Genomic DNA, 15,665 nt, shown 5'->3' with positions numbered 1-15,665 from the left:
TGTCCCATCCATTCAGGCATATGGTGTTATCAGGATACACAGTTCAGCTATCAGCACTAAGTTCCTCCATAGCTGTTGGTGAACAAGTTTAGCTGGACTGAGGTCACCAAGAATCACACCATACTCACTTTAGAGTACATTATAAAGTCATATTTTTTATATTTGTATTGTTATATGCTTTGATCCAGACCCAGTCTCCACCCTAAGCACAAATCTCTGAACTTTAATGACATAAGGCGTGCTTTGTGTGAGTCTATGAGGGTTTCTGACAGAAAAAAAAGTGAAGGGAGGCATTTCATATGTGACATGTTGTCCACAAGGACATTTAAGTCTGTAAATCACATAAGAGGTCTAATCATAAATAGCAACAGGCTACTTAATACATGGCTCACAGACTCAAATGTCCTTGTAGTTATTATGGCATTAGACTTATGTAAACTGAAGGCAAGACTGGCTGAACAGAAACATGCTTTGAAAACTAGTAACCAACAGCTGCCACGGTCCACATTTTTCTAGCAAGGACCATAGACTGTAAAAAGAATTGAACAAAGCCTGTGTGACGTCAGCCGTCTGCTCAGAATAGGCAGACTCAAACAACTTTTGAAGGCAATCTGTGGCGGCTTCCATATTGAAATCACTGGCTTAACTGAACTTTGGATCAACCTAACGGCCCGCCCACTAGCTCAACTTCCTGTCAGCTAGCTAGCGAGCATTCTGGTTGACAGAAACGTGGCTTCTGCCTGTCGTGCTATCTGTCAATCAAATGAGACACACCAATCAGTCCGCTGTGTGGTTTTTCCTAAATATATCGAAACGAGTGTGGTAGAAAAAAAATCACGATCCGTACAGTGAGAGACCATGAAGAAATTAGCGAATGAGACACGTTTGGGTTTTTTGAACCAGGTTGTAAACCAGTATATTTCTTGTGTAAAAACGGCTTTTAACGTGTTCAGATAGGACTTCTGGTGTTCCTGCAGCCAGCCTCAAGTGGATACTCGCCATATTGCAATTTTTTTGCACTTCTGCGTTGGCTTCATTTTCCAGGACTGGACGTTGCCGCTTGGAAAAAAGCTGACTCAGTGCACTGGTTCAGCTCATGGGTAGAGCAGGCGTCCATATAAAGAGGCTATAGTCCTTAATGTAGTCGGATCAGTTCCTTGTCTGGATGCTGTTTGGTGCACATCTTCCCCCGACTCTGTCAGCTGGCCTGCCTTGACAAAGGCAAGAAACCTAAAAATTAATCTAAAAAAAAATGAATAAATAAAAATGTAAACATGCAGACTCGTGGAAACGAGTCAATTTGCTATTGAGATGGTCAAAGCTTTGATGAGTGGAAACTTTGACTGCTCTTACCATGCCTGACAGACCAGAAAAGCACAACCAGCATGAATAAAAAGAGACAAAAACACAGAACAGTTTACTGTGAGGCTTTTAACCCAAATTCTGTTTAAATTAAATCCAAAGTATTTACCACTGTAATGTTTTTACTGCAGGAAAATACTACGTATGAGACCATCGCTTGTATGCAGAAGAGATGCATCAAAAAAATATGTACCATGATCTAAAAATAAACATACAACGTACAATGAATAATATTTTACTTATCATTTAAGCATCATAATAAAAATATATTCAGTGTAACATTAATGAAGTGCCTCTACTATCTATGAATGACTCCATCTGTTGTTGCAGCATTATCTTTCATTGTGCAGATGAGTTCACTACATAGACCAAATCTCTCTATGTAAGGATTTGATGGGAATGAGAGTGTGATTTCAGATACAACCACTGTGCTGCTTTCTGTCACCAGCACAGCTGATCATAAAGAATACAAATTTAAATTACAGCACCTGAGACTGAAAGACAGAGGAAATAAAAGACAACAGGTGTTTCATTTTCGGTGCTTATTTTTGAGCTGCCTACAGGATACTTCGAGGAAATGGATGGCTGGGGCTCAGCAGGGATCAACCTTTTGCTGATTTTAACAGCAAACACCTTTGCCAGTGTTTATCAAACACCCAGGCTCAGAGTGTCTGAATTATCAGTGAGAGGAAACAGATGGAGCGTGAAAGCAACGTGAAGATATCTATCCACTGCAGACTCAGTGCAGGCAATAAGAAGCAGTTCAAGCATGGTTTGAAAGAAAACTTTCAACTTCTATTGCCGGCTGAAGTTGTGAAGGCTAAAAGCAGGATTTCCTTCCTTCCTCTCACATAAATATCTGGAAGCTGTTAGTCAAATTTGAATGTAACGGTAGGTGTTAAGTGAATATGGGATCAAACTCAGAGTTCTGCTGCATGCACCAGAAAAGCTCGATCTGTCACTTCGACTGAACTCTGAAACCATCTTCTGCAAGACAAGCTATCTGGAAAAGAAAGGAGAGGTAAATGGCTACAAGAGCCACACAAACAGCAGAAAACATTTAAAAAAGATGATTTTTTTCTAAGTTTGTAACACTGATGTAACCTAAATCTGCTGTGCATTCAATTTAAAGGAGCACTGGTCTTCTTCTGTGAACTCTATATAGGGATAAAAACATTATTTGATATTTGCAGCCATTACAAATTGTTGCTATAATCAATTTGAAATGCAATAAGGACTGTTAGGACTCCATACCCCCAACAAATGCGGCAAATTTGTGAGGATCTATCAGGTTGTTAGGCAATACAGATGTTATAATTATCATTACTTGGCATTCTGACCCTTTTTTCTGTTAAGACAGTGGATAAAGTTAGAAACTGAAGCGAGAGAGTGGGGAATGCAGGAAAAGACCTTCAGAACTGATTAGAGCTTGAGCCACGTCTGTGCATGAGGCATATGAACTTCAACTCACTACATGGCTACAAATATTGACAAATATTCAGCTATTTGCAACAATATTGATAACTCTTAATAGATTTTGACTTGTTAATACTCCTCTCACAGACTGTTACTGAGATGCCATCTCTGTCAGAATGGAAGTGCTGTATTTTGCCGGTTCAACATATATCCAGATAATGATGACTGTATTACAGATGATGTGGTTCTGCTGGCTCCCTCAGCTGGGACCTCCAACAGGCACTGGGATGGTTTCCAGCTGAGTGCAAAGTGGTCGGTGTAAGAGTCAGTACCTCCAAGTCTGAGGTTCTCTGGATTGGATTGGAGTGGATTGCTTCTTCCAGGTGTGGCGTGAGTCTCTGCCTCAGGGGAAGGAGTTCAAGTATCTTGGTGTCTTGTTCACGAGCGAGGGTAAGATGGAGTGCAAAACTGATAGATGGATTGGTGCAGCGTCAGCAGTTCTGTGGGCATTGTACCGAACAGTTGTGAGGAAGAGGAGCTGGTGGCTATGCTCGGCCTTAGAGATAGGGGGAGGAGTTCAGACATTTGGCAAGAACTAAGAGTAGAGTCGCTCCTCTTTTGCATCGAAAGGAGCCAGTTGAGGTGGTTCGGGCAACTGATCAGGATGCCTCCTGGACACCTCCCTTTGAAGGTTCTCCGGGCACGCCTGGCTTAGAAAAGACCTTGGGGAAGATCCTGAATGTGCTAGAGGGATATATATCCTGTCTGGTCTGGGAACGCCTCATGATCCCCCAACAGGAGTTGGAAAGAGACGCAAGGGAGAAGGATGTCTGGGTTGACTTGCTCAACCAGCTACCACCACAATCAAACCACAGATAAGCAGAAGATGGATGGATGGATGGATGGACGTATATTCAGTTTTGTTTCTTTTTATAATTCAACGTTACTCAGAAATAAAGTATGGCAGTTAGATTTGTGAAATAACAACATTGCAAACATTTTAGATTAAGCAACATTTCATAAATGAAACAGGGTAAAATGTCACCCACCAATGTCTAAACCATGTGCAAATTATGTAGAGACCTATTTTTAGGAGTAGATATGCTAATGGTGGTTTAGCTTTGTTAGCTTGAGCTAACACAGCTAAGCTAACTATGTAGTTAACATTACAGTGCAAGCTAATGAAGCTAAGTTTGCTTTAACAACATAAGCTTAGCAAACAGCTGACATAACTATATAAGCTATAAAGCTACATAGCTTACATAGCTTACATTAGTTTCTTAGCTTTGTTGGTATAGATATCCGAGAGCTTTGTGAGCTTTAGCTTAGCTAAATTAGCTATGTAGCTCCGTTAGCTATGTAGCTTTTGTATGTAAGTTACATTTGCTATGTTAGAATGTTCATGAAGGACAAGTTTGGACTGTTTACTTGGCTTTATTTAATGTTTTGTAATCAGGTTCTGCAGGTCAGGTTTTCAACTTTTGACTTTTGGTATCCTTAACCTTATCTTAACCCTTACCCTAACCCTAACCAAGAGTTTAATCTGATTTTTTTCTTAAAGTTTAAGCGTGTATTTCTTATCCGACAGATGCAGCAAAAGTCTGCAAGAGGGGTGTCTGAGATCCACTGTCTACAGCCAGACCCCTCCTGGACCTCAGAGTACAAAACATACAGTATGACAGTAAATCACACAAATCAAACATGTTTTTTCAAAGCATTTTTTCCTAAATACGTATTTGTTACCCACTGAGAATGACTCTACGACCCATTCTTGGGCCCTGATCCCCTGTTGAGAACAACTGATTTAAATAAGAGCTGCACTGAGAGGTAGGAGTGCTAATTCTGTGAAATACATTGTTTAACACTGTTATACATTAAGCAGCAAGCAGGAGTGCATGTACACAATGACTCACTGACATTATTAGAACTTTGGTTCATGTGTTAGTATGTTTATCTTTGAGAAGTTCTTATTCAGGCTGTACTCTCTGAATGTAAATAACACAGTAAGGTTCATGACTTTTGACTTGTCCACAGAGCTGTCTGCAAGTTGTTTTTTTTCAAGTAAAATGACATTCAGCTAAAGCATCACTTTCGGACTCTAAGGCTGAGCTTTTTTGTTGCCTAAATCTGCTGTGCATCTATGTCAAAACAGCAGGTCTGCTTCTGTTAACTATGTATATGGATCGAAAATCTCATTTGATATTTACAGCCATAGAAAACTGTTGCTATAATCTAGTCAAACACAATGAAAATTGCCAAGGCCACAGATAAATGCAGCATAAATGTGAGGTCTGACAAGATTGCTCATCAAAAAAGATACTCTTATGGAGAACTGTTGAGATGGAGCCTGGTTGCAGTTGGTGCAAATTAAGCAGTCTATCATGAAAGGAATGCCTATTATCAAGGGAAAAACAATTACATTTATATTTAGTTGTATTTATATTTAGCAGTATTTATATTTAGTCACATTAGCCATGACTATCATGTCATTTGCATCTAATTATGGGGGTAGCTTCTTTGTGTCTTGCAAACATTTGGCTTTATGAGTTATGCTAATGGGTGTCGATGCTCCATTGTTCCCAAAATAGATCAAAAGTTATACCAAACGCTTGTTCTTAATTAGACCTGATTCTTATGATTAATTCAGCTATATAGAGAAATAAAATTCCCTCTTTCATCATCACAGTGCACTGTGGAAACTGGCTGTCTGCAAAAAAGGGCTGTGGTGAAGTTATTGCTATTATGATTCGAGCAAAAGAGCACAGTCCTCCAGGCGAAAGGACATTTTGCCTCTCTGCAGCAGAATTCATTCTGCACAGGTTCTCAGCTAGCAGGACTTTCTGTTCCCTGTAAAGAAATCCTCTTTACAGGAGGCATGTGAGGCTGCAGGCTCAGGCTGTCTCAAAGAAGACGGGAGCCACACATTTGAAATTTACTTAGCAAAAACCTTGTGTAGTCAAACTAGAGCAAACATTAGGGTGTGATCTTCTCCTAAGACGTTGGTCGGTCATGCAGAGAAATCAGCGGTTTATTCCTCCCACATTAATGCAGAGTGGAGAAGAACAAATGAGAGAGCTGTCTGCTTAGCTAAAGCAGGACATCACGCTTTCTTCTGGGCACCGAGCTCAGCTCTGCCTGCAGTGAGTGTAAATGTTCCAGGCTCCCTTGCCGCCACCACATACTGGCAGCTAACTCCCGAGCCACCCTGCCTGCTAACAGGATTAGCCCCTGAGCTCCACTTGTTTCAACAAAGTTATCAAGTTTAAAACACGGTCTCCTGGTAGCTGTTGTAGCATCACAGGACCGGTCCTCAACTCTGACAGGTTAATTAATAGTCAAGTCTTTCCCAGCGTCCCTTGAGGCCTGCTTTCTTCTGACAGTGAAACACATCTACAGTAGAGATGTTTTTAAAAGCAATAGATGTTTCATGTGCTGCTGATCCAAACATGTTCAGTATATGTGAAGAATTAATAGATTCAAGGTCTTCACAGGTGGTAATGCATGTTTCATGGCATAAAGGCAAATGGTGCAATAAAATCTGTTCATGTTGCATCTAATTAACCTCATTTAAGTCTCATGAATGTGGTACTTGCATTCTTCAAGATACAAAAGCTGCAAAATATGCTGTTTTATCAATGCTGAGAGTCTAATTAACAGCAGCAAAGTAGGGCTATTAATTGATTTTTTCAATCATGATTAACTGCAGCTTTAATCACATGTTAAAAATGTTATTATTTTGCATTTCCAACCACAATTTTTTAAAGTCATAATTGACCATGTGAGTGAGTGCTTATTCTGTGGAAAACAGTGTTAAATCTATTTTATATCAAGAAATGTGAAGCAGTGCATGTACAAAATGACTCACTGATATCCAATGATCCACAGTTAAAGGTGCAGTGTGTAAAATTGGGGAATATGAGCATCATCAGATAGATTATAGATTGCAATGCTCACTTCTAGTAGTGTCTATGTGAATCAGTGGAATTAACAAAATGTGTTTTTTTATTTGGTCCCTTCTGTAGTACCGTAAAGACAAGTATTACGCAAAAATCCATGATGTTGGACTCCATGGCGGGGACCCTCCCTGTGTTAGAATAAAAGGCTTATTCTAGGTAAATAAAAATACAACTATTCTATACATTTAGATGATTAAACACTGATTTAAATAGGCCTTATTATGTATATTAGGTTTATTTTTTAACAAGTTTCCTTTGCTAAATGCTATTGGTCAAAATATTACACACTGCACCTTTAATGTGACAACATACCGGTATATGCACTTTTCAGGAGTTCAAGTTTAGTTGCTATCTCTGTGTAAGTAATGCAGTCAAGGTTTACATTTAAGATACAAGATTTCCTCAAAGACTTTTCTTTGTCATGTGTTTATTTTGTAATTTGTACTGTCTTGGCAAAGAAAATTTGTTTCCCTTTTTGCATAAAAACATTTTATTTTGAAAGGATATAAGGAACTGCAGGCAGGTTAAAAGTTAGGATGTAAGCTTAACCACAGGGGGAAAAAAACTTGCTATGGATAAAACATGAGAATAGCTTTAGAGCAGAGGTTTCCAATATTGTTTTTCAGGGATGATGCAAACACTGATTATTAGTAGCCCATAAAACTGATAATCAATATTTGGAACCAATATGCATGTTGTCTTTTTTTTAAGATTTATTTTTGGGCCTTTTCATGCTTTTATTAGTTACAGGATGGACAGTGGACAGATTCAAAAACAGGGAAGAGAGTGGGGAGAGACACGCGGTAAAGGGCCGCAGGCCAGATTCGAACCCAGGCCACCCAAGTACATGGGTAGCGCCTTAAACCACTCGACATCTGCACGCCCCAATATGCATTTTCTATGATAAACAAATATACTTTTTGTGGCAAAAGTAAATCTACATGTTAAAAATTAAGTTAAATAAACAATTTAGCACCAGCTCTGTCAACACAAGACAGCACAGAGCAACACAGTAGCAGCAGGAAAACAGGAAGTGAAGCCATCAGTGCCACCCAGGCCTCAGTGTTGATTGGTTGATAGTTGTGTGACATCACACCAGTCAGATAGTGTTGTGGGCAACAGTGTTAATTTAAAACTACGACCACAAAAGTTAATCGACTATCATATTCAATGAGAAAGACTAGGCTATGACTGGTGAGAATAGAAGCATAGAACCCAATAACATGATTTGGTAACAGATTCAGGTAAGAGAATAAATGAGTTGACCAAAAGTTGGGAGTAAAAATGTTAGTACTTTAAATTGACTAAAACGAGACTAGATTGTTTGTGAGCTTTTGTTCAAGGAAAATAGACTATAAAGGGGAGAAATGACTTATATGTGACTAAATCTAAAGTCATTTAATCTTAAGACTAAGACTAAAGTCAAAACAATTTGTCAAAGGACATTGGGTGAGAGAAAGTGAAACAAAACAAGAGGGGAAGACAAAGCGGAGCCAAAGTAGCACAACTTTGAATTAACTGATTTTGGTCAGTTTTAGGGGAATAACAATGCCGATACTAATAATCAGCTAAATGCCAAATATTGAAATCAGTAATCAGCCAGGCTGATAATCTGTCTACCCTTAGTACCAACAGCATTCCAGAGGTGGAGCCAGCGGTGGCCAGGGAAGACAGGTGTCCTCAAAATCCTTAAAATTATTGGAAGTCTAAAAAACCTCTCTGTTTCAGCCCTGCTCAGAACGAGCAGTTTCTGTGTCTTTAAATATTAATGAGCTGTCTGACTCCGCCCCTGTCAGGAAATAGATGTGTCTTGATGGATGTGATAATTCTCTAAGCTGGCAGCTGAGAGGAGGATCAGGGGGGTGGTGCTAACTCCACACATGACATCATGAGGGGAAAATCTGACAAGGGCTTGTTTCAGCATACATTTCCTGAAAGGTGGAGGAAAAGGAGGGATGGGAATGGATTTTTCTGATTCTTGGGGGGATTGTGGACAGGCCTGGGCATATATTTTTGCAAGAAAAGCCTGAAAAAGTGTATTTTGCGTAATATGACCTTTAACCTAATTGGTTTAATTAACTTTAATATCCCCAAGGTGAGGTACAGTGCTTAACAAATTTATTAGACCACCTGTCATATTTGTCTCAAAGACCATCTAGCATCATGAAGTGCTTTAATGCAGACTCTTTCATTTTCAGTGAGCTCTCCACATTTTACCATTTTGAACAGGAATGAGGAATTTCAAACTGAATTCACCCAAATTTGAGCCGGCTCACTGGGCTTCTCTGAGAAGTCAGAAATGAATCAAGCATAACATTCAACCACTAAAACTCATTTTTCTGTTCAGGAATGCAAGTAAATAACTATAATTTGACATGTTAATCAAGAAATATTAATGTGCTTTACTATTTTTTTCAGTTTCTTTGTAAATCAGTAAATTTGAAAACTCATGGATAACAATAATAATTATATTTTAGCATTACAAATATCATTTTGGTTTAAGAGCTTCTACATATTGGTGTATTATCCATTGCAGAAACATAAAAAATGATTTTGGTAATTACCAGTGCTTTTAATTTAGGGCAGCTGTGGCATAAACCTTACTTTGGTTAGGGTTAGGGTGGTCTAATAAATTTCTTAAGCACTGTATATTACAGTGGCCCCGCTGTCCTTACATCTGTTTGACAATACAAGGTATAGATAATTTTGACTTGTCAAATAAGCTGTCTGACACTTTAAGTTGAGACATTCAATGGCACAGTTCAATGCCCTTTTTTCCATTACTGTGAAAGCAGAGAGAAGCTACAGTGAGTATTATCCAGCAGCTTAACTACAGTACATGAATTTAAAGGACAGATAAGCCATTAAAGTTGGGCTTTAACTGTATAAAATTCCACATCAGTGCCAACAGCAAATCTGAAATATTTTATGTTTCAGGTTGAAAAAATCATTCTGTATAGAAACACCAAATAGAACAAAACACATAAAATAAACACAAAATATTCCCTTTATTTTTTTCTACCTTAAGACTACACAGCGTCACTGATGTAGCTCTAAGAGGTATCTACATTTGCATTTTATGTACAGCTTACTTTGATGTCTCCATATTTACACGGTCAAAGAGAAGCGCTAAAAACACAGTGTTGAGAACAAACCAAAACTCAAAATGAGTCCAAAACTTTAGAAAAAGATACAGTCTTATGAAGCAACAGTTCTCAGTGCAATATTCCACAATGCAAATATCCTTCATTCATATAATGTTGAACATACACTTTTTTTTTTGGAAACAAAACGTCACTGAATCAACCAACAGCAGAAAAAAAATATCCTGTTTGCTTTAACGTTTGTACAGATTGAGACACTCAGTCATGCTCCCACCAACCCGAAACACACAAACAAGCTTGTAAATTGATGGAAAATGTTGAAAAAGTCAGTGTGTAGTGGACTGGCATAGATAAATAAATGTCACATCTTCAACAGTTGTGTTGATTTTTTTTCATGTTGTGTGATTAAAATGAGCAGACGTGTCCTTGCACTCTCAACAGAGGAGAGCTTGGACTTATGGGAGCTAAATGTGTACACGGGGTTCACTTCCAAGGTTGGCGTGTAAAGATGACCTTTAGTTTGTAAACGGGAAGTAGTACACCTGCAGGTCTAATGCATTTCAGCCAGCCATGGGACCAAGTGGAGCCCCGTTCTGTACAATGAAAGCACTTCTGATGCTGACCTGCGGGCAGCCCTGAGGCCAAAGGCAATTTGTAGCTTTCATCTCACTCACGACACGAGCCAAGCCTGTACGCCAGCTACCAGTATGTTAAGGTAATATTTATGTAATGAGATTGTTTTTTATCAAATATTGTCATCCCAGGCTCTTTTGCTGCGAGGAATACTGACTCTAGCTCACTGAGAAACAAACACTGCCTCCATATATAACGTGATCAGTAAATTGTCATCAGTCTAATGAAAAACACGGTATTTGTTTAACTAAACAACCTTTCATAGTTTATTCCATGTGTTGAAACACCCTTATGTATTGTTCAAGTACAACAATTAACAATGAAAGGGACAATAGTTCACATTTTTTAAAATTCACATTTGTTATACTGTTAATTCATATAGCTATTTATCAAACAAAACTAAAATGTAATTCCAAACCATTCCTGTAAAATACCTTTGTTATTTAATACAGACAACAGTTCCACAGTATTTTCTTACAGGGTTGGCTCTTCACTATGTTCATCAGCATTGACCACAGTCAAATTAAATGGAGCACAAAACCATTTATTCAGTTTCTTTTCTTTCTTAAAAAAATCCAGTTTTAAAAAATAAAAAGCACAGAAACTAAAAAAATTCACCTCATTTCCTCCTGTAGGCTTGACCATAAAATTTTAATCTTAATTAAGCATGTTTGCTAATTTTGTAGTTCATAAAGAAGGCCATCGACATGCACAGTCAGGGTGCACAGAAGCCTTCACAGCTAAGACCACAGATGAGTATCAATCCTCCTCTTAAAAAAATTACAAGACATCACACAAATGAAGGTGCTTTGACAAGTTCAGCTGGGGATTTGATGAAGGGCTCTACCGCCAACAGAAATCTCTCTCATTATTTATGGATGACTGGGGCTATGAGGGTTTCAAGTATAAAAAAGAAGTGATTAAAAGAGAAGGAATCTCCTTGGCTGAGGCGCAGAAAAGGCAGAATGGAGCAAGCTTGTGAATAACAATCTGCAAGTCTGGCAGCGGAGTGAGCCAGTGAACATAATGCATTACCAATACTCCTCTTGGATTCCTTTGAACAGAATCACCAAAAGGAACCAGGAAATGAAGTCACAAAAATAAGTCACAGACATCGCAAATTTTCATCCTCTAGCAGCCGCACTTGGAGGGCAAAGACTGTTAAAGAATCTTCAAAGGAGAAGGGCACTCTTCTATTAATACAGTGCAACTGATTGCAACCATGTTTTTTCTTTTTGTTTTTTTTTTACAGTATATTAAAAACCAAGTTGAGCACAGTCAAAGAAAACAAAAGTGGTCATGTACACAACTGTCTTTGGCAAGTAGTCCCGTGTCCTACAAGTGAGTCCGTCACTCCAGAGCCTCGTGTTCATGTCACCTTCGGCCCATTTCGCTCTGTCTCATAAAATGAATGTTGTTGACACTGTCTGCCAGCTCAGGGTACTGGTCGACCGAAACCACGTAAAATCCGTCGTAGCCCTGTACCTTCCCTGAGCCCAGGAGCTGCTGCTTCTCTCCCTCAGTCCAGGTCCGCGAGCCCTCCTCTCCGTCCCTCAGTCTCTGGCGCTCCCGGGCCCAGGCCTGGGCGACAGCTCTCTGCCGGGCCAGCTCCAACACTCGAGCTTTCTCCTCATCCACACTGCTGCCGTAACGCGTATTCAAACACAGGGCGCCGTACTGTAGCTGGATGTCAGTAATGCGCCTAGTCCTGCCGTTGAGAACAGTGTTGACCTGGGACACGGTCACGTTAACACCCGTCTCTAGAGTGCGCCGGCCCACCGTCATGCCAATGAGGGCTAAATCCCCCTCCACTGAGCCCAGTTTGACAAAGTAGTGGGTGTCCACTCCAGAGATGGTGAAGTGAAGGTCCTCAAGGTAGAAGGCGTCATTCAGGACCGCAGCCATGCGGCGTCCATCTTCGTTGGCTAAGCTGACAATGTCGGTGCTGATGCGACCTTCTCGAATGGCAAACTTCACCCCCTTTCCAAAGATGGAGCCAGAGGAGGCAAAGATCTTGTCGTCCTCTGTCTGAGGACATCCAGCGCTCTTGGCTCTGTAGATCTGGCCGAAACGCTCCAGCTTCACAAAGGCTTTGAGCTGCCTCTGAACTTCACACTGAACGCCCAGCAAGGACTGCAAAACAAAGACGATAGTGTTTAGTCACACAGCCCCTACAGCGTTTATGTAAGCAGCAAAACATATTCTCTAGGAAAGAAAAAAGCTACACAACATCACTCAACTGCTTGTTGGAGCAATTTTTTATCTAGATATTTCCCAAAACTCCTGAGTGCCTCCCCACCTTGGCTTATAACCCTTACTCAGCTCTGTACTTGGATTAAGGAGCACCCTCTGGTTTACAGATGAGCCTTTTTTGATACCAAAGATTTATACTGCCTCATTAACACCTCAAACATTTCATATTCAATGCTACGTTTGCAGCTAGTCTTAAGTATGTGACTGAACCAACATGATTTAACACTTTTTGTGAGTGATAATGTATTAATGTCATGGAAATTAAGACACAACAAAGAAGCAGAACCAAGCTTTAACATGCTGAAAAGGCTCTCTGAGGAAAACAAAGCGAGGCCAAATCTCTGAGCATTCACAGGGGCAGTTTAAGTCATTTAGAGGCCTGAGGCAAAAACCAAGACAAGGCCCTTCTACTTTTAACCAAATACAATTTCAGTAGGTGAACAGAATATTTTGAAGCATCCTTATTCAGGTAGAAGGGGCTTGGACCTTACTGTTGGTGCCAGGGTTCTTCCTTTGGGACTGTTACTGAACTCTATTCTGATGCCTTTAATTCACCTATTGTCCCTTATTTACATTAAAATGTACAGCATGTACAGCAAATAGATGCAAGTTCAGGAAATATGAAAAAAGATATTGGGCCTAATTTTGACTCATGATGCACTGAAGTTTAGGGCTTCTACATTTTGCAATCTTGGAGACACTAGGCACAGGACGCAAAGAGGTCAGACTGAGCAGCTTGATTATGCATTGGTATGTTTGAGGGAACATGAATCAAACCAGCTGAAATGTAAAGTCTTATTCCCTTCAAGAACTAAGAGTGCATGCTGGCTGAGGTCATGGACCTTGCTGTTCAGGCCAGAAGTCCTCCCCAGAGACGTTTTTGGATCATTATAATCTGTTCTGATGCTATTTTATTCACCCTTGGCCCCTTATTTACATTAAAAACACATGTCTATATCACTGACAGAAAGACATAATTGATGCAGGCCTATAGCAGGCTTTTGACTATAACTTAACTATTTTGAGCAAGTGGTCCCAGGCAATTGCCTACCTTTGCCTGATGGTAAAACAACCATTGAGATCTCAATATTAACCAATTTAGACCTAGACCAGGTAATTAGGGCCCACTAAAATAAAGTGTTGCTAATATTGCTATAGTTGGCCTTTTTGATGCTTTCATCACTCAGGTCATCTCTGCCCCTGATAAAACCTAAAAAATAAACATTTTTATCTATAAACTTTTCAGCCTAAAACTAAAAAGGTTTTTAATCCCATCTGTCTGCCACTTTTTTTATTTCAGTGGATGATTTTTTAGTTCATATGTCATAAAACTGTGAAATGTATCCAAAATGCACAGAAGTTGCATTTGATCTTAATGGTGGAAGCACACCAGCATCTCATCCAGTCTTAAAGGTATACGGTACATGTGATCAGGTTTAAATGGGTTTAAAAATAACAGTACATTCCCCAAACGTTATCTCCTCTATCACAACAGCCTAGACATTAAGACTGGTGTGATGGTCTGGAAATAGAAAACTGCTTGTCATGCATTTCACCACAGAAAGAGGCATAAAATAAAGCTTACAGGTGTCAAAGAAAATATTATTTTTCTTACAAGTTCTTAATTTATGAACCTCCTTTCAAAATGATGACACATCTTAACATCCATTATTTATAGCAAACAGCAAATCTCTGTTTCTTTGAAGCTGTAAATTTCTCTCACAAGGTAGGGCCAGAGGTTTTTGTCAGCAAATGCAAATCTTTCTGATCGTTTGTGACAGGTGTGATATTTTGAAAACAGGGTGAAATTACGGTCTCCTGACAGCCCTGCAATGCCAAATATAAAAGAGGAACCCGTGGGTAACTCGTGTATGTATTTATTTATATATGTTATTCCTTTAGGGCGCAGAGGTCTGTATGGATTCACACTCCCTTCAGCTAAAGTTGTGCTTTGTCCTAATGCTGCTTGACAAGAGGCACTCCTCGGGAAGAAAGAGAGATGTTAAAATGGGGAGACTGATATGAAATGGAAGTTGGCCAACACACAGTGAGACAGTCATGTGAACGCGCTTAAGCAGCAGCAAAAAGGCTCTCAACACTGTGCCTTCCCGCCGTCGCCTTAGATAAGAGGCTGTGAGCGTCTTCAGCAGTTTTTGTCAACCATCACACCCAAAGTTCTCCTGACAGTTTCTAATTCAATCTCTGTGAGCCTCTGATGGAGCCTGGCTACAGGCTGGGGGACAGGGTGGGGCAGAGGAGGGGAGAAGCCTGCAGCGACCAGACCACTCTCTGACATGACACTGCATCAGATCCTGCACGGAGAGGACACATATGAACGGGAGGGGGCAGCTGTGCTCTGGGGCCCCTAGGGAGAGATGGCCTGGGGGGACATTTCACACCATGCCATTCCTTGTTTGTTTACCGTGCCAACAGTGTGACCAGGTCACATGTCCCACGGGTGGGGGGGGCAACATCCTCAACTCCAGTGAAACAGCCTCCCGGGACTCTTCCAGAGAGGCATCATTCACAGAACATGGGGTGCAATCAGCCTCCAGCACAACCCAGAATGAGAGATCATACCCTGTGCAGCACAAACCTCATCTGTCTAGCCCCTCGCAGCATTTTTCAATCCGAGTGCAGATTCAGCAGCACGACAAAGTAAGGGGCTTAAATGAAAAGAGAGAGAAAGGCTGCATGCTTTTGTCATGCATAAAATAAATAAAAAATACAAAGCCAAGTCCACAAGATATACCACATGTAGTTTTCAAGCTATATTTATGCCACAAAGAGACTACATTTAATTAGGCTGCTCTGGCCATCTGCAGCAAGGATCAACGTGGCATTTACCAGCTCAGAGGAGCATTTTTGAAGCAGGATAAGAATACTACTGCTCAGTCTCGTACACAGGATAAAGACTAATTATCCCTATCTTTCCTTACAT

The 15,665-nt window shown here is 40.1% G+C and overlaps 1 protein-coding gene across 10 annotated transcripts in view; it reads right to left on the bottom strand.

Annotated features, from left to right (window-relative positions):
- Window positions 1–9,744: 9,744 nt before the first annotated feature.
- Window positions 9,745–15,665, bottom strand: part of tenm4 (teneurin transmembrane protein 4) — a 330,072-nt gene continuing 324,151 nt past the window's right edge. For all 10 annotated transcript variants that reach the window (XM_041804631.1, XM_041804642.1, XM_041804649.1 and 7 more), the window contains one exon: window positions 9,745–12,604. In XM_041804631.1, coding sequence (XP_041660565.1) covers window positions 11,846–12,604 — 759 coding nt within the window. In that variant the 3' untranslated portion in view covers window positions 9,745–11,845. The remainder of the gene's footprint in view (window positions 12,605–15,665) is intronic.

The sequence above is a fragment of the Cheilinus undulatus genome, linkage group 2 (genome assembly GCF_018320785.1).
Source record: "Cheilinus undulatus linkage group 2, ASM1832078v1, whole genome shotgun sequence".
NCBI lineage: Eukaryota > Metazoa > Chordata > Actinopteri > Labriformes > Labridae > Cheilinus > Cheilinus undulatus.
This window is presented reverse-complemented; position numbering and strand designations above follow the sequence as displayed.